Below are 20,532 nucleotides of genomic sequence, written 5' to 3'. Positions count from 1 at the left end.
TATCTTGGATGAATTGTCCAATCTAATTTTCGGAGTATCAAATCATTATTGTTTATGTGAATCTTTTCATATTTTTGGCTTATTATACTGATATGTATTTCATTGTTTAACAAATCTTTTACACCTAAACCTGAATGTTCCAAGAGTTCTATTCCGTTGATACAATTCAAGTACAATCTTGACAATCATCATTTTGCAAATCTAGGTCATGACTGTTGTCCTTCTTTTTCTCTAAAGAAACAGACATAGACATTCTTTTTCTCTAAGGAAACAGACATAGACATTTTTTCTCTAAGGAAACAGACATAGACATTTTTTTTCTCTAAGGAAACAGACATAGACATTTTTTTCTCTAAGGAAACAGACATAGACATTTTTTTTCTCTAAGGAAACAGACATAGACATTTTTTTCTCTAAGGAAACAGACATACAGAATGCATGACAAGTGGTAGATAATATTCATGTAGCATAATATATTATTCAAACCATTCTAAAATGACTATACCTTTCAGTCTGGCTTTGATTTCCTCATTGAAGTATCCACATTCTATCCATTCTTCAAAGTCCACTATGTAGTCAAATGCAGTCAAACCTGCAACAGGAAAAAGAGATTTAGAACGTATTTTAGACAAATTTAGTTTGCTAACTGTATGTATGCAAATTTAGAAGTGAAAGAAGATTACAGGTGACTGTCAAAATGGTATTATTAAATGGTAGACTTCGAGTCAACAGATCATAATAAATTCCTATCCTTCAACGTGTCAATTTTTATGATAAAATGAAGAACTGCCGGTACATAAATGCAGACTTGAACCGGTGGTCCTTTACAATCATACCTTGTGAGTTTTTCTGTCGGACATTAGCCCCTTGTGAGATTAGCACACAGGCAGCAAACTTGTTGTTCGACTGGGTTGCAAAAAAAAGTGGTGTACAACCTTCTTCGTTAATGACATCTATCTCAGCCTTGTAGGCTACAAGCAGCTCCAGAACATCGCTCGGACCAGACAGGCCAGCCGCATAGTGCAGAGCTCTGGAATTGAACAATTATGGATAAAGTTATACTGAACCTGTTCCTGGGTAATTTAAATTTTACAGAAATTATTATTCCTTTGAATTAAATTTCAATTTTGGAATAAATACACAATACTAAATAAGACCTAAAAGACAGACAAACTACAAGTACATCTTTACGATAAATCATGGAATATATTGATTATATGAACGTTATTTATGTTTTTAACTTTTTGTTACACTTTTAATGTAGACAAAATTATGAAATCACTTACATGTGCTGTTAACTGATATCCATTAATTTACTATCTTGTTACTTACTTATTTCCACCAGGGTATTTCGGACCAGGATCAGCTCCATTATCCAACAAAAACTTCACTGTGTCAGCCCTCTTGATCCTGAAAATTAATTGATGTCATTTAAATATTCTTTGTTAACTCCTATACATTATAAACTTCCTAAGTCTTATTTTGACACAAAAACTTTTTTCAGCAAAAAATATTTTACAATTTGTAGGAAAACTATTTAATAAAAAAAACTGATTGATGCCAAAGAACATGATCTCTATAAGCTTCCAATCAAACTCTATATATTAATTGTATTGAAATATATGTTGTCATTTTTAGTTGTTCATGAATTAAAATTTGTTAAAACCAAATGATATCTAAAGACCTTACTCCTGGAGGACATCAGATCTTAAGGCAGGATTATAAGTATCTATCATGTGTTTCCGGTACGGATAGAAAAATCCGACCCGAGGGCACGCGCGTAAGCCGGTAACGAGGCTTGCCGAGTTACCGGCAACGCAGCCTGCCCGAGGGTCGGATTTTTCGATCCGGACCGGAAAAACATGATTGATATTTTTTCTTGCAAATCTAAATTTATCAATTTTTGGAAAAAAAAGACGTAGAAAACAAACTTTTGTACATTTCACCAAAAAGCGCGTGCGACGTTGTTTACTGACATAAAGCGTAGTAATTTAAAGTAACTAAAACTCGCGTATTTTACGATTATTTATTTTCAATTTTAGTTTAAAGTCTTGCATACATGTACCGGTATATGTGATTGCGCTTTATTGAAATGGCATAATATACTTTTCATAAACCATACAATAAAAGAAATAAGAAGTGGTGCGTTGTTGTGCGTGACTCATCTAACATGGGGTATGTAAGATGGGGTTTTCCAGCACTGGTCACATGACCGGAAACACACGTCCGGTATGCAAGAAAAATGTATCAAAGTTATGGGGTTTCTTAAAGTGAATAATTGAAAAACAAAATGAAAATGAAAATGAAATCCTCTTTTATCAGAAGTTTAAACAACATCCCAACTTTGATAAATTTACCTTAAAACAAAGTTGACATTGGCTAATTGCACAATGATAACTGGGTAATTGTATGAACAGCTTTTTCTTGATACTTTAAATGGTTGAGATGAAATGTCAAAACACTGAGTACATTTTGAATGTTCATACTCACAGTTTGATCTGCTCTGTGAGAATTCTTCTCATCATGGTGTCTTGTTCATTTGCCTTAAACTGGAACCCGTTTGACAGCAGCCTGTAATAGGGAAAAAGTATAATAGAGCAACAGTTTGATCATAATAATCTCTTTTAAATATTAATTGAAAGAACAAGTTTGAGATCAGTCGGAGTGATATTCATACATAGCTAGTAATCAAACTTGGTCGAAATACATTCTTAACAGATTTAATAAGAATTGGACAATAAATGTTTAGATAACATTTGAATCTTAGCATTGCACACTTTCGCAAGTGCCATGTGCACAAGGCTTGATGGTTTACGATCACTCTTCTTACTTTGTGTGAGGCCATGCAATCTGACTTGTTTTATTGGAGTAAGAAATCTACCATGTTCTTTCTCTTAAACTTACCATTGTGCACACTCAGGAAAGTCATTTGCGAGTGCCAGATGAACTAGACTGGGAGGTTTCCGATCACTCTCCTTACTCAGTGCTGACGCCATACTGTCTGACTTGTCGTTGTGGAGTAACAACTGCATCACATCTATACGACCTTGCATGACACAGCAGTGGATTGGCATGAGGCCCTAAACAAAAAAAATAGTTTTAAAAAAAAAGCTATGTCAAAAATGGCCTTGTTTCTCTCATCTGGCCAACAGACATAACTTGCAATAACAAGATCACTGCATAACATTGATGCCAACACTATTTTGTTTTTCTTATTTGATAAGGAGCATAGCCCATTAAATATAGCTGTTACAATGGGTCATTTTCAATACAAGTATCACTATTGAAATGATTTTGAGTATTTAATGTGAAATGCTGAAATGCATGCATGCCTAAGATGTCAACACCATACCAATTGAAATATATTAACTTCTTTAAAAAACAGACTAGTTAAACCTTGAATGATAAGTTTACTACAAATTGTACGCAAAACATACCCTCGTTGAATGTTTTCTCCAATGTATATATTAAGGAAACACATTTTCTCTTTAGCTTTCTAAAAATTCTTACCCTACTGTTTCTAATAAGAAGACTGGCTGTTCTGGTGAGCAACATCTGAATACATTCAATCTCGGAGGGTTCGTTAGTCTCGCCGTAACATTTCACATGCAGCGGTGTGTTGCTCTCAGCATCCTCTGCATTCACATTGGCACCAGCTTCCAGCAAGATCTGAAAAATTACTATACAGTTACTCCTATATACCTGTGCACTAAGGTCTAATGGTTTGTCCGAAAAGTTGTTAATGACTAAACATGCACAATCCCCTTCCAAAGTTAAGTTCTTTAAAACTATCCCGACTTTTGTATTGAAAATTATTAATAAGAAAAATGAGATACCAGACTTGAAGTACCATAAAAACCTCAAGCCAACAGAATCAAAGTTGTAGTAATATCTCGATCTTTTCTTTAAAACCAAAGTCCACAAACCTCCATGATATCAGGGTCCTTAGCTCTGTGAAGAGGGGTGGCACCCTTGTAGTCCCGAATGTTCACATCAACACGTAGAGAAAGTAGTTCCTTCATGGCCGGAATGTGTCCATAGTAACAGGCCGTGTGGAGCAAGGTGCTCCCATTGATACACCTTAACAAAATTGTATGTACATGCTAAAAAACTTAAATACCAAAAGTTCATTTGACAAGAAAAACTAGTTGTCTTATGATTTTTCTTTTACAAGATATTACAATAATTGAGTTATTACTTATTATGGGCCATCAGATTTAAAACAGTCTTGTAGACACATGAGCAATTCTGACTGCAAAATTAGGCATCATATGTAAAGACCTTAGATGATAGTAGTGTAAATCCTCATGATACCAACCTGCTTCTCAGGCAGCAGAACTCTTGTTGACCGGAAGCATGTTTGGCTATAACCCTGTCCAGAAGTGCCATGTCCCCGTTCATGATCTTAGGAACGATGTTGGAGTAGTGCTCATACAGGTCTGAGAAGAAATCGAGATGTAATATAGCAAGTGCACCACACACCGATGCCAACATCAAACAGTTCTCTCCGTTTATCAAACGGTATAATTCAACATATATTTCCCCGAAACCCTTATGGTATAATTTCTACGACTAGCAGGGTTCCCCCTGGGTTCTTAAAAGTTGTCGCCACTTTTTCGCGTAAATGAAGCACAAGATATCAGCAAGTTGTTATTCTATTGACAAAATACATTGTACTGTATATGGGACTAGTTATAAATTAAAAAGATATGAAAATATTGCAAAAAATGTGACATAAACATCAATATGTTGATTTCAGTCTAATGCCTGCATACAATAGTGTCATAGCATTAAAGAATACAATTAAGAATTTATGAGATAAATTTAAAATAAATGGAAACTCAAAGAAATATACATTGTCAAACTAGTGCCATAACTTTTGTAATAGAAATTTGTCTACCTACTCTTTACCCCAGCCAACTTATTAGAAGCCTTATCAAATGGGATTTAATTCTAATTATTTGTAAGCATACCCAATGATTTTTGTTAAATTTTTTTAGCCCTTAGAATGCTGCAATTATAGCAACTACATATTGCGACAAAACCGAAAGCAAATCTATTTTTAGCGCGTAAATGTCATTACGAAATTTGCATATCACGTGACTTTCCGACAACATAAAATCCCATGATTTGCATTTTTAAAACTAACACGATAATTACGCAACAACAAAGCTGTTGAGCAAAATATTAACCTTGTTTGCTTATAAGAGACATAACTGTTAAAGGATGTCATTGTTTATCCGTGAAAGCAATAAAATTCTGCAATAATTAGCGAGGTGTTGACTGGGCCGTGACTGCTTGCCCTAATTATTGGATAAATTTTTTGTTGTCGCACCAGCAGATGCGCTTGATTTATGACAGAGACAGAATCGATTATCATGCAGGCCGCATGGGCACCACTTACGTCATTTAAAGAAAATATTTTAGAAAAAAATTGTTGTCGCCATAAATTCGCCAAATTTGAAAAGTTGTCGCCACTTTTGCGATTTTGTCGCAAATGGCGACAATGGCGATCGCCAGCGGGAACCCTGGACTAGGATATTCTCTTTATACAACATTTAGTAAAATAGTGGTTTCCTACATCAGGATTCACATCCATTGTTAATACACATTTGTCTCTTTTCACTATTATTTTAATCTGAGATTTCTTTGCAATTATTGACAAAATCTGCGATATAATTGCAGCAAAATGTGTGATTTCATATTTTCACATTATCTAAAAAATGTTTTAAGATATACCAAACTAGAAACATACTCATTAGGTATCTCTTGAAGTCGTCATTTTTTGTTGTCTCCAGAACAGACTGGCCTTTTACATTCCTACTGTGCACATCACAACCCCACTCTATTAGAAGCTGAAAAACAGAGAAATAATGAAAAGTTCATTTCTCTTACAATTATTACCCTGTTATAGCTTTAAATCATTTATCTACAAGATAAAGCTAAGCTTACTTTTTTGTTCTTCATGTAATTTTTTTAAAGAGTAACAAAACTTTTTGAATTTATGAAAATGAGAATAGGGGTTGACTAACTTCTGGCCGGTGATATCAGGCTCAAATTCATAATTAAGCTTAATACTTGCTACACATATGCACATTAAGATTGTTAACATGTGATCCAAGTTTCTTGCGAATATCTATTTTGGAATTATTTTTAACACAATGTCATGTTTGGTAACATGTATTTCTTACATGGCTTATTTTTCTCTGAAGGCACTCAATGGCAAAGTTGATCGGGGCACTTCTTGAGTTGTTTTTCATGTCGATATCAGCACCACTTTCTAGCAGCAGTCTCACAACATCCTGTAAGAATGAGGTTTTAATCAATAAAGTATGCAACCAAAATTTGGTTGCAAAACAGTGAAACATGTTTACATGTTAAAATACTGTCTGCATTTGGTTTTAATAAAAATCTGTAATAAACCAAATTTAATAAGAAATGAATAATTTTGGATAAAGTAAAATTGCACTTAATTGAACATTTGAAGGTTCATGTAAAATGCTTTATCTTTTTGAAAACAAACCTAAAAAGATTGTTGGAATGCTTAATTGCATTCAACTTTAGCCCCAATGACATTTTTACACAAACACAAGTACCAATAAAACATAAAACAACATGCCTACCTCTAAGGCAATACTACCTTAAAACAACATTCCCAGCTCTAAGGCAATACTACCTTAAAACAACATTCCTAGCTCTAAGGCAATACTACCTTAAAACAACATTCCTAGCTCTAAGGCAATACTACTTTAAAACAACATTTCAAGCTCTGAGACAATACTACCTCAAAACAACATTCCTAACTCTGAGGCACTACTACCTTAAAACAACATTCCTAGCTCTAAGGCAATACTACCTTAAAACATCATTCCTAGCTCTAAGGCAATACTACCATAAAACAACATTCCTAGCTCTAAGGCAATACTACCTTAAAACATCATTCCTAGCTCTAAGGCAATACTACCATAAACCTTAAACAACATTCCCAGCTCTAAGGCAATACTATCTTAAAACAACATTCCTAGCTCTAAGGCAATACTACTTTAAAACAACATTCCTATCTTTAAGGTAATACTATTCCTAGCTCTGAGGCAATACTACCTTAAAACAACAATCCTAGCATTAAGGCAATACTACTTTAAAACAACATTCCTATTTCTAAGGTAATACTACCTTAAAACAACATTCCTATCTCTAAGGCAATACTACTTTAAAACAACATTCCTAGCTCTAAGGCAATACTACCATAAAACAACATTCCCAGCTCTAAGGCAATACTACCATAAAACAACATTCCCAGCTCTAAGGCAAAACTACCTTAAAACAAGAGATGTTTGTCAAACATTATGCCCCCCCCCCCTGAGCGCCATGTTGTCAGGATTACTGTAACCTTGACCTTTGATCCAATGACCCCTTAAATCATAAGGGGTCATCTACAGGTCAGACACAACTCCAAGTCAAGTTTGAGGGCCATGGGTGCAAGCATTGTCCAATTATCACTTGAAACATTTTCGCATTCAAGGTCACTGTGAACCTGACCTTTGACCCAATGACTCCTAAAATCAATAAAGGTCATCTCCTGGTCAGGTCCAACTTACATGTCAAGTTTGATGATTATAGATTCAGGCATTGTTGAGATATCACTGGGAGAAGATTTGTTAACTTTTTTGTGTTAAAGGTTACTGTGACCTTGACCTTGGCCTGATGACCCCCAAAGTCAAGAGGGGTCATCTACTGGTCAGGCCCAACCTTCATGTCAAGTTTGATGACCATAGGTCCAGGAATTGTCGAGTTTGCTTTCAAGGTCACTGTGAACTTGACCTCTGACCCCTTAAATCAATAGGGGTCATCTACTGGTCAGGCCCAACCTCCAAGTCAAGTTTGAGGGCCATGGGCGCAGGCATTCTTGAGTTATCACTCAGACAACCTTTTACCATTCAAGGTCAATGTGACCTTGACCTTTGGCCCGATGACCCCCAAAAACTATAGGGGTCATCTACTAGCCAGGCCCAACCTCCAAGTCAAGTTTGAGGGCCATAGGTGCAGGCATTGTCGAGTAATAAAACGGACAACCTTTTACCTTTCAAGGTCACTGTGACCTTGACCTTTGGCCCGATGACCCCCAAAAACAATAGGGGTCATCTACTGGTCAGGCCCAACCTCCAAGTCAAGTTTGAGGGCCATGGGTGTAGGCATTGTCGAGTTATCACATGGACAACCTTTTACCATTCAAGGTCACTATGACCTTGACCTTTGGCCCGATGACCCCCAAAAACTATAGGGGTCATCTACTGGCCAGGCCCAACCTCCAAGTCAAGTTTGAGGGCCATAGGTGCAGGCATTGTCGAGTAATAAAACGGACAACCTTTTACCTTTCAAGGTCACTGTGACCTTGACCTTTGGCCCGATGACCCCCAAAAACAATAGGGGTCATCTACTGGTCAGGCCCAACCTCCAAGTCAAGTTTGAGGGCCATGGGTGTAGGCATTGTCGAGTTATCACATGGACAACCTTTTACCATTCAAGGTCACTATGACCTTGACCTTTGACCCGATGACCCCCAAAAACAATAGGGTTCATCTACTGGTCAGGCCCAACCTCCAAGTCAATTATGAGGGCCATGGGTGCAGGCATTGTTGAGTTATCACTCGGACAACCTTTAACTATTCAAGGTCACTATGACCTTGATCTTTGACCCGATGAGCCCCAAAAACAATAGGGGTCAGCTACTGGTCAGGCCCAACCTCCAAGTCCAGAATGAGGGCCAAGGGTGCAGGCATTGTCGAGTTATCACTCAGACAACCTTTTACCATTCAAGGTCACTGTGACCTTGACCTTTGGCCTGATGACCCCCCAAAACAATAGGGGTCATCTACTGGTCAGGCCCAACCTCCATGTCAAGTTTGAGGGCCATGGGTGCAGGCATTGTTGAGTTATCACTCGGACAAGCTTTAAAATTATTTTACCATTAAAGGTCACTGTGACCTTGACCTTTGACCCGATGACCCCCAAAATCAATAGGGGTCATCTACTGGTCAGGCCCAACCTTCATGTCAAGTTTGATGACCATACGTCCAGGAATTGTTGAGTTATCACTCGGACAAGCTTTGGTCTACCGACGGACCGACCGACCGACAAACCGACAAACCGACAAACCGACATGCCTGTGCAATGCAATATACCCCTCTTCTTCGAAGGGGGGCATAATAACATTCCTAGCTCTAAGGCAATACTACCTTAAAACAACATTCCTATCTCTAAGGCAATACTACTTTAAAACAACATTCCTATCTTTAAGGTAATACCATTCCTAGCTCTGAGGCAATACTACCTTAAAACAACAATCCTAGCTCTAAGGCAATACTACTTTAAAACAACATTCCTATTTCTAAGGTAATACTACCTTAAAACAACATTCCTATCTCTAAGGCAATACTACTTTAAAACAACATTCCTATTTCTAAGGTAATACTACCTTAAAACAACATTCCTAGCTCTAAGGCAATACTACCATAAAACAACATTCCCAGCTCTAAGGCAATACTACCATAAAACAACATTCCCAGCTCTAAGGCAATACTACCTTAAAACAACATTCCCAGCTTTAAGGCAAAACTACCATAAAACAACATTCCCAGCTCTAAGGCAATACTACCATAAAACAACATTCCTAGCTCTTAGGCAATACTACCATAAAACAACATTCCTAGCTCGAAGGCAATACTACTTTAAAACAACATTCCTAGCTCGAAGGCAATTCTACCTTAAAACAACAATCCTAGCTCTAAGGCAAAACTACCATAAAACAACATGCCTACCTCTAAGGCAATACTACCTTAAAACAACATTCCCAGCTCTATGGCAATACTACCTTAAAACAACATTCCTAGCTCTGAGGCAATACTACCTTAAAACAACATTCCCAGCTCTAAGGCAATACTACCATAAAACAACATTCCCAGCTCTAAGGCAATACTACCATAAAACAACATTCCTAGCTCTAAGGCAATACTACCTTAAAACAACATTCCTAGCTCTGAGACAATACTTCCATAAAACAACATTCCTAGCTCTGAGGCAATACTACCTTAAAACAACTTCCCAGCTCTAAGACAATACTTCCTCAAAACAACATTCCTAACTCTGAGGCAATACTACCTCAAAACAACATTCCTAGCTCTAAGGCAATACTACCTTAAAACAACATTCCTAGCTCTAAGGTAATACTACTTTAAAACAACATTCCCAGCTCTAAGGCAATACTACCTCAAAACAACATTCCCAGCTCTAAGGCAATACTACCTTAAAACAACATTCCTTGCTCTAAGGCAATACTACTTTAAAACAAATTCCTATCTCTAAGGTAATTCTACCTTAAAACAACATTCCCAGCTCTAAGGCAATATTACCTTAAAACAACATTCCCAGCTCTAAGGCAATACTACCATAAAACAACATTCCTAGCTCTAAGGCAATACTACTTTAAAACAACATTCCTATCTCTAAGGTAATACTACCTTAAGACAAAATGGCCCACACTTAAATCACTGTCATAAAAATTCTTTGACTTACAAAATGACCCATTCTACAAGCCCAGTGTAAAGCTGTGTTTCCTGTCTTCGGTTCCCGTGAGTTAACAAATGATGTGTCATCCCGAAAGAACGCAATCATCTTCTCCACAGTTTCATACTCGTTATCTCGTGCACTCTTGATAAAGAGGCGTTGCCATGTTGATGTGTTGCCTGGAAACACTTGATACAGAAAGAAACTTCCAGTCCGCAGCTGCTTGTTACGACTTGGAGCCTCAAAGAAGAACTGAAAATGAATTTGTAATCTTCATAAAAGCCTTGTATGGTAATTTTTATATTTAATTTGTCATCTTTTACCACAAACTATCACTCAAGTCTACAAATAAGCCAATGCAAAAATGCTTCTATTATACCGGTATTATTTCTTATAAAACTAGGGATGGCAACAAGTAGTAAAATTGATACTCGAGAACTCGGACAATCTTCCGATTGAGTACTCGGGTACTCGATTTTTCGGATAACTTGAATTGGTTTTCGGGAAAGACAAGATTGTGTATACATGTATCGGTCATGTACATTGTGCGTTGTCGTAATATTGGCCATTTCATCTTTAAACTAGAAATGTGTCCATAGGACACGGATGCCCCCACTTCGATTTTTTGTCACAGAAAATAAGCCATAATGATTATTCAGGATAATCTCAAGTCTTTTTTTGCAAATAAAGGGCCGTAACTCCTAAATGACAAAAGCGATTTCCATGGCTATCAAACTTGATCAAGATATTATGGTCACAATCATGTATGTAAAGTTTGGTGAGGATTGGACACATACTTTTCAAGAATTAGATTGGAAACATATATTTTTGAAGTATTTTTGGCAAAAAAGGGCCGTAACTCCTAAATGACTAAAGCGATTTCCATGACTATCGAACTTGATCAAGATATTATGGTCACAAACATGTGTTTAAAGTTTGGTGAGGATTGGACAAACAGTTTTCAAGAATTAGATCGGAAACAATCTTCGGGACGTACGTACGTACAGACAAGGGCAACCCTATATGCCGCCACTTTGTGGGGGCATAATAAGACTGTCATTATGTATCTTAACAGAGAAATCAATAAAAAGAAAACAAATATTGTTTCATGCTTTTAATTTGTCGTTTTCATTTTATTTTATATGTATATATGTACTACATTATTAATGGAAAGTAAAACTCGGATCATATTCAAGCGTCGAGATGATCGAGACTACACTCAATAATGAACAACATTCAGAATTACAATGAAGGAAAATTGTTTAGTTGTTTACTCTACGAAATACTTTTTAAAATGACAGTTTTTCGTACTGAAATATTGTTCCTTTCCTCATTAATACTCATTTTTCCATGTTTAAGATATCCACCAATCAATTGTGATAATCATTGCAAAAAATACGCCTTTTCAGGAATCATTGCACATAACAGTCATTACTAATTTGCTCGTCAACGTCCATTGTTTAATGAAAACACACTAATTGGTAAACAATACAATTATGTAGGAGATGTACCGCTATCAAAACTTCGCTAATTGACATCAGTGCTATTTGCAAATTAGGGCCCTTTGGTGACAGTTTGCAACTATCACAACAACTGTGATTTTTATAAAAACAATTTTATTTTTTTTGAGTACTCGAGTAGTGATTTGATACTCGGGTACTTGGATGATTGATCGAGTACTCGGGTATTCGTTGCCATCCTTCAATAAAACATAAAGAGTTGTGAACTTGTATTCCCTCTGAAGTAACTGTTTATTGGACAAGATAAATTGTACTATCATAAAACAGAATATCAAGATAACAATCTGATTTTGAATCTAAAATTGCTTTATCTAAAGTTGGAACCTTTCAAATGAATACATGTTAAGAAATCTTGACACCTACCTCAAACTCAGGGTAATCTTCTGGGTTGATTTCTAACATCTGGTAGCTGGGGACACTGGGAAGATTTAAGGCTTCCTTTACACTCACTGGAATATACATTTCATTACAGTTCAAGGGCCATATTCATTTACTCATGTAAGAAAAAGTTTTTTTTACTGAAGATATTATCAACAAAAACATCAGGTAAACAAAGTTAGATATTTAGCCTCATTTGCTTGTTTTTTGTTGTTTAGTAAATTAGTATAATTCTTACCATGTTTTGGTCCTGTACATCTTGGTCCCTGATACATACTATGCTATGCTTTGTTGTGTACCATGGGCAATTTGGCTAGGAAAATCACGTAATCATGAATAATTAATAAGGCAGTTTCATTTGTTCTGCAAAGTCCCAGATGCTTTACAGTTGAAAAATAGTCTTCCGATTGCCAGAGTTGAACTGGGTCCGCCTTCTCAGTACAATAATATTTGGCTGTAGTCAAGACCATGCAGCCACGGAGGCTTCTGACACTATGAAATTATAGAATAATATTTGAGTGTAACATGCAAATTCATTGCATGAAGAGTTGTCTCACCTGCCTTATGCATATTCATTAAAACGAGATTTTGTCAGTCAATTGTCCCACGGTATGTATGAAGTGTAACGGAAAAAAGTACGGTGGTTGCCAACGATGGGTCATGAAGTATATGTGATTCTTGTGAAAGTTAGTAAATTCTACCTTTTGATCTGTTTGTAAAGTCTTCAATGTATTCTCCTGTTTCTTTCCTCCGCAAAACGATTCTTTTTCCTTCACTCACATTTTCTTTGGTAGATGAGTAGTAAAACCCACTCCCATTGGTCAAACTCTATAGAAAAAAAGAAAAAAAAACATGAAACCCATTGCCACTTACACACAGAGTAAAAATGCAAACTTGAGTTTTCAGACTTTTTGGAAATCAATCATGTCGCAAACCAAGCAATATATTTGATCTACCATTGCTTAAAGTCAATTGTATGCCCACTCTAATTACTTCATGATTTGACCTAGTGGCCTAGTTTTGACCTGAGATGACCCATCATCACAATGGTTATAAACATCTTGCTAAGAGATATTCTGAATGAGTTTCTTGAAGAATAGATGAACACTGATGAATTTATGAAAGGAATAAGAAACATTAACATAATTTTTGTCTTAAGATTTAATCAAGTGACCTAGTGTTTGACCACAGATGACCCATATTAACATTTAAATACAATGCTGGCAAATATTCTGACCAAGTTTCATGAAGATCGGATAAAAAGATGTGTTATTTTATGACACAGTCAAAAGATTTCAACAATTATTTTACAAATGCCATCTGAAATTAACAGTCACCTTCAGGTCATGACTAACCTCCAACCAAGTTCAAGGACTGAAGGCCCACAGTGATTGTGACCTTTAACCTACTGACATCAAAATCAATAGAGGTTCATTTAATGGTCATTACCAACCTCCATACTTAGGCCGCAGCGTTCTCTAGTTATCAGTCTGACATGGTTTAGTTTACTGATCGATGATATGTGCAATGCAATATACCCCTGTTTCCTCAAAGATAAATATAAAAATAGCATTGCAAATAATAAACCTCATAAAATTGGCCAAAATAAATAAATTTCAAAATTAAAGCAATACATAGTTTTTGTATTAAAATATTACATTACCAACTTACTAGATTAATGACTGCTGCCACACAGAAGTCATTTATCGTTATATTTCTTGGGACCTCCACCACTTCAAACCGATGACGCATCTTTTCACGAATATCTCGCCGTAACTAAAAAGATTTAGTTATGTTGTGTTTCATTCATGATACAGTTATGCTTGAAACATTATATGAATCATTGAGGAACTGATTAGTCATTTTGATAACATTTTTCATCTTTTCCTGGCAGCATTCAGAACAACATTTGGATGTCAAACTACCCTGTTAAGGCTGGTGGAAGACTGGAAAAAGGCCCTTGATGAGAACAAATATGTAGGCGCAGTTCTAATGAACCTCTGAAAAGCATTCAACTGCCTGCCCCATGATCTCATCTTAGATAAGCTTAATGCATACGGCCTCTCAGCCCAAGCATGTAAACTTATGCACAGCTATCTTACAAACAGAAAGCAACGTGTCAAACTTGGTCAAATTACCAGTGAGTGGGACTTTAGTTTTCAACATCTTCCTAAATGACATCTTCTACTTTATTAATAATGCAGCTTTGTATAATTATGCAGATGACAATACTCTCTGTGTATGATAAAAATCCTGATGTTGTTAAGACCACTATTGAAGAAGAAAGTAACATTTTGATAAACTGGTTTACTTCCAATCAAATACAGGCTAACCCTGACAAATTTCAGTTGGCTCAAGGTCTGTTATTAAAAGAAATAAAACAATTCAATATACTTAATCAAACAATTCAATATACTTAATCACACCATTGTTTGTGAAGAGCAAGTGAAACTTTTAGGTGTTGAGGTAGATAGTTTGTTAAATTTTGATGCCCAGATTTCTAAAATGTGCAAAAAAGCTGCTAAGCAATTGAATATTCTTCAAAGACTAAGCAAATTGTTGACAACCAATACTAAGCTTATTATCTTTATTTTTTTATCAGATCCAATTTCAACTACAGTCCTGTCGTTTGGCATTTTTGTAGCAAGACCAACACAGAAAAATTGGAAAAGATTCAATACAGAGCTTTAAAAATGAACCTGGACAGGTCCCTCTTGTAAATGTTCAATGTGTAAATAATACCTTTTTGATTTAAAAAATAGAACAAATTGAGAACTATAAGATGTTGCACTGAATATCTTTTATCCTTTGTCTTAACGGAAAAGGAGTTTTGTTTTCAGTGGGATGGCTTACACCCACTGGACAAGATATGGGATTCAAATACCAGAAAGAATTTCAGTGGATTTCTTTGACTAAAATAACAACTTATTAAATTAAATTACATGGGCTTATATCTAATTATGATTGTTCAAATTTATATAACATCTGTCAACACATACAACTACTTGTGTTTTTCTTTCTGCAAGTATTTTGTTTAGGTGTTACGACTCAACTTTTTCAATTAACATTCTTTTACAGTGATAGGTGTAATATCAAAATAACATGATACATATCATACCTCCTCTAAGCAATACTTTCAAAGTATTTTTCCTATCATGCTAGATTAATTATAAGTTTTTTTTGTTGTTTTTTTACAAACTACACATCGATGTACAAAGCTGCTATTCCCTTGTATATTTTGCTACTTACAATTTTGCTACTTCAATGTATATGATTACTCTTTCAGTTATACGTGCGCGTGTGGACTGGCCGTACAGCCGGTAAAACTTGTTGGTGTTATCACTGTTCTCAATGCTCTAATCCTATTTTCCTATTTGTATCTGTATGCATGCTCCAATATGTGTTCATTTTAACATATATACTTTTATTTCCAGGTCACAAGCTCATTGTTATTTTTATTTGATATGTTATGTATGTTTGTTATTCATGTCGGAAAATAGCTCATTGAGCTAATGTTTCTTGTTATCACATACCCGACTTTAATTAAAGATTCTTGTATCCTGAGTAGAATCCAGTACTGTGTCTTTTTCGAGAGGCCAAGAATCTATGACCTTTTTTAGCTGAGAGGTGGACATCACTGTCACAAAACCATGAACAACTTTCAAATTCTAACAGACGAGAGTTTTATTTATGCATTCTAGCGTTGCATGCTGGAAAGGAAAATTTGAGTTCACCAACCTCATTTTGCACATGCTCCACATGTTGAACCCACTTTCTGCAAAACTCAATATCAAACTTTTTATGTAGCTTTTCAACAGCTGAAAATAAAAGAGAAGACTTAAGTGATGTAAGTCAGTTTTGTAATTTTGTTTGGCCCATTATTCATAAAACACTATCCATTATTAAAACTGTTGTTATACAATACAATTTAGTTTTTAACTGACATTGAAGCCAAAATAATCTGCCTTGCAACATGCATGCATTTTGTCACAGGTTACAAGTGTACCAGACTCAGGTGACTAGTGTACGGGTTACAAATGTATGGGACAGGTTACAAGTGAACAGGACTCAGGTTACAAGTGAACCGGACTCGGATTACAAGACAGTGTATGGGACAGGTTACAAGTGTACAGGACTCATGTTTCAAGTGTACAGAACTCATGTTTCAAGTGTACAGGACAGGTTACAAGTGTATGGGACAGATTACAAGTGTATGGGACTCATGTTTCAAGTGTACAGGACAGGTTACAAGTGTACGGGACTCAGGTTACAAGTTTACCGGACTCAGGTAACTAGTGTACAGGACTCAGGTTACAAGTGTATGGGACTCAGGTTTCAAGTGTATGGGATAGGTAACAAGTGTACAAGACTCAGGTTACAAGTGTACAGGACTCAGGTTACAAGTGTACGGGACAGGTAACAAGTGTACAGGACTCGGGTTACAAGTGTACAGGACTCAGGTTACAAGTGTACAGGACTCAAATTACAAGTGTACCGGACAGGTTACAAGTGTACAGGACTCAGGTTTCAAGTGTAAGGGACTCAGGTTTTAAGTGTAAGAAATGTGAGTTACAAGTGTACAGGACTCAGGTTACAAGTGTAAACGACTCAGGTTTTAAGTGTAAGGGACTCAGGTTTCAAGTGTAAGGGACTCAGGTTTTAAGTGTACGAAATGTGGGTTACAAGTGTACAGGACAGGTTACAAGTGTACGGAATGTGGGTTACAATTGCACGGGACAAGTTACAAGTGTTCTGGACAGTTTACAAGTGTACACCACTCAGGTTACAAGTGTACGGAATATGGGTTACAAGTGTACGGGGCAGGTTGCAAGTGTACAGGACTCGGGTTACAAGTGTACCGAACTTGGGTTACAAGTGTACGGTAAGCGGATGAAAAGTTCAGGGACAAGTTACAAGTCTACAGGACTCATGTAACAAGTACATGGAATGTGGGTTACAAGACTTTAGTGTACAGGACAAGTTACAAGTGTTAAAGAATATAAGAATATTTGAAACACTGATGTCTAGTCATGGACATGGTTAAAGTTTTTGCGCTGAAAACTATGCCAAAACCCTAAGGCTATGAGGATATCTTCTTAGAAAAACAGATGAGTGAGAGGTTACAACTAAATTCAATTCACACTAACCCTGTCTATGTTTATCAAGCTGTGACTTGAGGTCTTTTCGTTGTTGTAGTTCGCCCATGTGGGCGATAACCGCTGGGAACTTTTCCAGCTCCAAGTTCACTTCTCGTATCAACATGTTGATAAAGTCCTATAATACAGTTCACAGGAATGAAAATAAATAAGATAGTTGGTTGCCTCATATTTGCAACCTTTAGCTCATCATTCACCTTACTTACATGTTGATGATGTCCAAAAATACTGAATGTAAACATTATAGACTATAAAAAAGAAGTTTGATAAAAATGTTTGATAAAAATGTTTATTAACTTTAAGTCATTTTTGATACTAGTAAGTCTTAATAATATTGTAATTATGCTTTTCTCTGTGATGGTACATATCATACATGCCATATCCCCCGGCGGGGGGAAAAATCCCCCAGAATTTCGATCCATCCCCCGGTCTCCCGCGGGAGATAAAAATCCCCCGGAATTTAAAAAAAAATATTTTTTTTTTTAAATTTTACATCAGGCAATAATGACAAAGTGAAACCACAGTATGTGAGTGAAACTCTCCAAAAGGAAACTTTTACAACAAGTGATCAATTAATTTGTAGTAATTAAGGCAAAGAAATATTACTCTTTTGGAAGGAAGAAACTAATAACATTTATTCTATTCTCTTATTGTCTGAAAGTCATCAAAGCTGATAGAATTAAGCACAATTTTTTTTAAACACTTTGGAGGAAGGTAAATTTAATTTAATTGTCTCGAAAACATATTTTTCCAATGACTTATTTTGTTCTGCAAGTGCATTACAGTATGACATGACAGTGTATCATAAAAATATGATAAATCATGACATAAAATAATTCTGTATAATGAAAAAGTTAAGAAGTTTTCAAAGCAAACTATATGTGAATACATTTTTTCATACTTGCGTCTAAAAATACTTAAAAATTTCGCCAACTTAGACCTGCTAAAAAAATCCCCCTGAATACAACCAAAATCCCCCTGAATTTTCAGCCTTTTGAACAAATCCCCCTGAATGGTCTCCAGAAAATATGGCATGTATGACATATGGATCGATTTATTTATTAAAGACCAAGTGATGCCAATATACCATTTTCTGAAGGCAGCCTAATGCTAGACAATTCTGATGTAGTGTAACTTGGTTATTTAAAAAAAATGACCATGTTTGTTTCAAAGTTTCGTTTAGAAAACGGTTTGTCTGCACTCATGAAAACTGTGTTTTTTAAAACAAAATACACCCCACATACCACACGTTCAACTACAGCTGTTGTCTGTCGATATCTGTATGCCACCATCAGGAAAAATGCAAAATATGCACATACTGCTATTGGTTCAGCCTGAAATATATACAAACCTCTTATTGATGAAAAGACAACACTAATCTGACCATCAAATATCCTGCCATGAGAAGTGGAACTGCTGGAAATTAAGGCATACAAAGTTGTCAAACATTACTAAGCTCAAAAGACTATTATTTTGCACAAAGTAACTTTAGATAATAAAAACTTACAATCATTATTTCAAAAGAATTGACTTACTTGTACCTGACAGGAGATTCAAAATTTAGAATATTGTTTACAAAATCAAGAAATCAAGAAAACAAAACTTACTTCCACCAAGTCTTCAGCATCAAAAGGGGTCTCTGCATAGAACATTTTCTCCGCTGTTTTCAAGGCCAAGTGTATCGTCCACCTACAGTGATATAGTGATGACACGAAATGTCCACATTTGATATGTGCATTACACAGCTCAATATTAAACCATCAATTTAATTTCTAACTCTGTTATTACTTACATAATTGTAACTACAACTTCATGTTTACTTCACTTTTTTTAAATTTAACATCTGAAAGAGGATTGTATGATACTTTGGGTTGAAATAAAACAATAGCACTTAAAGCTGATGCCAGTTTCCATTCAATTTTCTGATTGTTGTTTATTTCAAGCTCATGGATCTTAATTGTACATAACAGTGTCAACATTTCTGTATTGCCAAGATATCAAGGTATGATTTTGCTCATATGCAGATTTAATATATTTGCAAAATTTAAGTTTCAGGGACTGTCCAATGGTTTCCCTCCTTAAATGCACATATTGATCTCTGTGACATTGTGTGAAATAGCTGATGTAGTAATTTGGTATGCTACCTGCTGGTTATTCCAAATATATCCGAATCCATTTTCTTTAATCAGCTGTTTTACCTCCATAGCCCAATTAACAGTTGCATTCGCTTGTCAATGATAGTTATAAACAATTCTCATGTGCCAAGAGTTTGGCATTTTAAGATGTTTAAAACAATATTTTATAAAAGCCCCCAATCACTCAGTGGAACAGCATTTCTTTGGAGTCCTTTCATTTAAGAACATACACCTATTGCATTCACATTCAAACTTTCTCTAGCTTTAAAACCCCACAGTTCACATCCTATTCGCAGAATTAGTCACAATTTGGAATAAAACAGCTTAAAGAAGAGACCGCATTTGTACATGGATAAAAGAAAACTTTTAAATTTCCATTTCCGGACGTTCGATCGAGTACTCGAGTACTCGGGTACTCGTTGCCATCCCTATTAAATACATTATTATAATTCATGTACAACATCAACAAGGCTATAACAAATCATCAGCCTTTTTCTTTGAAAATATAAAGCCAACAGAATTATATGACTTTTTTAAGCCAAGGGTGTTCAACACAGGAACCAAAGTACCTCTAAGAGTATAAATAGGGCAACCAACTTACCTGTCGTTGAGTAAAAGGTCAGCTGTGAAAGTGTTTGGCACAAACGAGTTGACTAGAGCACACAACACGCGGCTGTCTACGAAGTCATCTATACTCTAAATGGTTACAAACATATACAAGACTTTAAGGTCAAACAACTACTACACAGTTTCATGCATTTCTTCGGGAACAGATTTTTA

The 20,532-nt window shown here is 35.8% G+C and overlaps 1 protein-coding gene across 8 annotated transcripts in view; it reads right to left on the bottom strand.

Moving 5' to 3' along the window:
* The window catches only part of LOC128231667 (uncharacterized), a 39,074-nt gene that overhangs the window by 2,747 nt on the left and 15,795 nt on the right, over positions 1-20,532 (bottom strand). For all 8 annotated transcript variants that reach the window (XM_052944722.1, XM_052944726.1, XM_052944727.1 and 5 more), the window contains 19 exons: positions 20,354-20,448; positions 19,225-19,306; positions 18,862-18,951; positions 17,609-17,735; positions 16,200-16,279; positions 14,133-14,237; positions 13,163-13,289; positions 12,447-12,532; positions 10,573-10,815; positions 6,192-6,302; positions 5,756-5,855; positions 4,319-4,439; positions 3,927-4,080; positions 3,511-3,669; positions 2,905-3,080; positions 2,491-2,571; positions 1,333-1,410; positions 837-1,030; positions 506-592 (listed from right to left, as the gene is read on the bottom strand). In XM_052944722.1, coding sequence (XP_052800682.1) covers positions 506-592; positions 837-1,030; positions 1,333-1,410; positions 2,491-2,571; positions 2,905-3,080; positions 3,511-3,669; positions 3,927-4,080; positions 4,319-4,439; positions 5,756-5,855; positions 6,192-6,302; positions 10,573-10,815; positions 12,447-12,532; positions 13,163-13,289; positions 14,133-14,237; positions 16,200-16,279; positions 17,609-17,735; positions 18,862-18,951; positions 19,225-19,306; positions 20,354-20,448 — 2,296 coding nt within the window. The remainder of the gene's footprint in view (positions 1-505; positions 593-836; positions 1,031-1,332; positions 1,411-2,490; positions 2,572-2,904; positions 3,081-3,510; positions 3,670-3,926; positions 4,081-4,318; positions 4,440-5,755; positions 5,856-6,191; positions 6,303-10,572; positions 10,816-12,446; positions 12,533-13,162; positions 13,290-14,132; positions 14,238-16,199; positions 16,280-17,608; positions 17,736-18,861; positions 18,952-19,224; positions 19,307-20,353; positions 20,449-20,532) is intronic.

The sequence above is a fragment of the Mya arenaria genome, chromosome 4, assembly GCF_026914265.1.
Source record: "Mya arenaria isolate MELC-2E11 chromosome 4, ASM2691426v1".
NCBI classification, from domain to species: domain Eukaryota; kingdom Metazoa; phylum Mollusca; class Bivalvia; order Myida; family Myidae; genus Mya; species Mya arenaria.
Note: the sequence above shows the minus strand (reverse complement) of the source record. Positions and strands in the feature narration are given on the sequence as shown.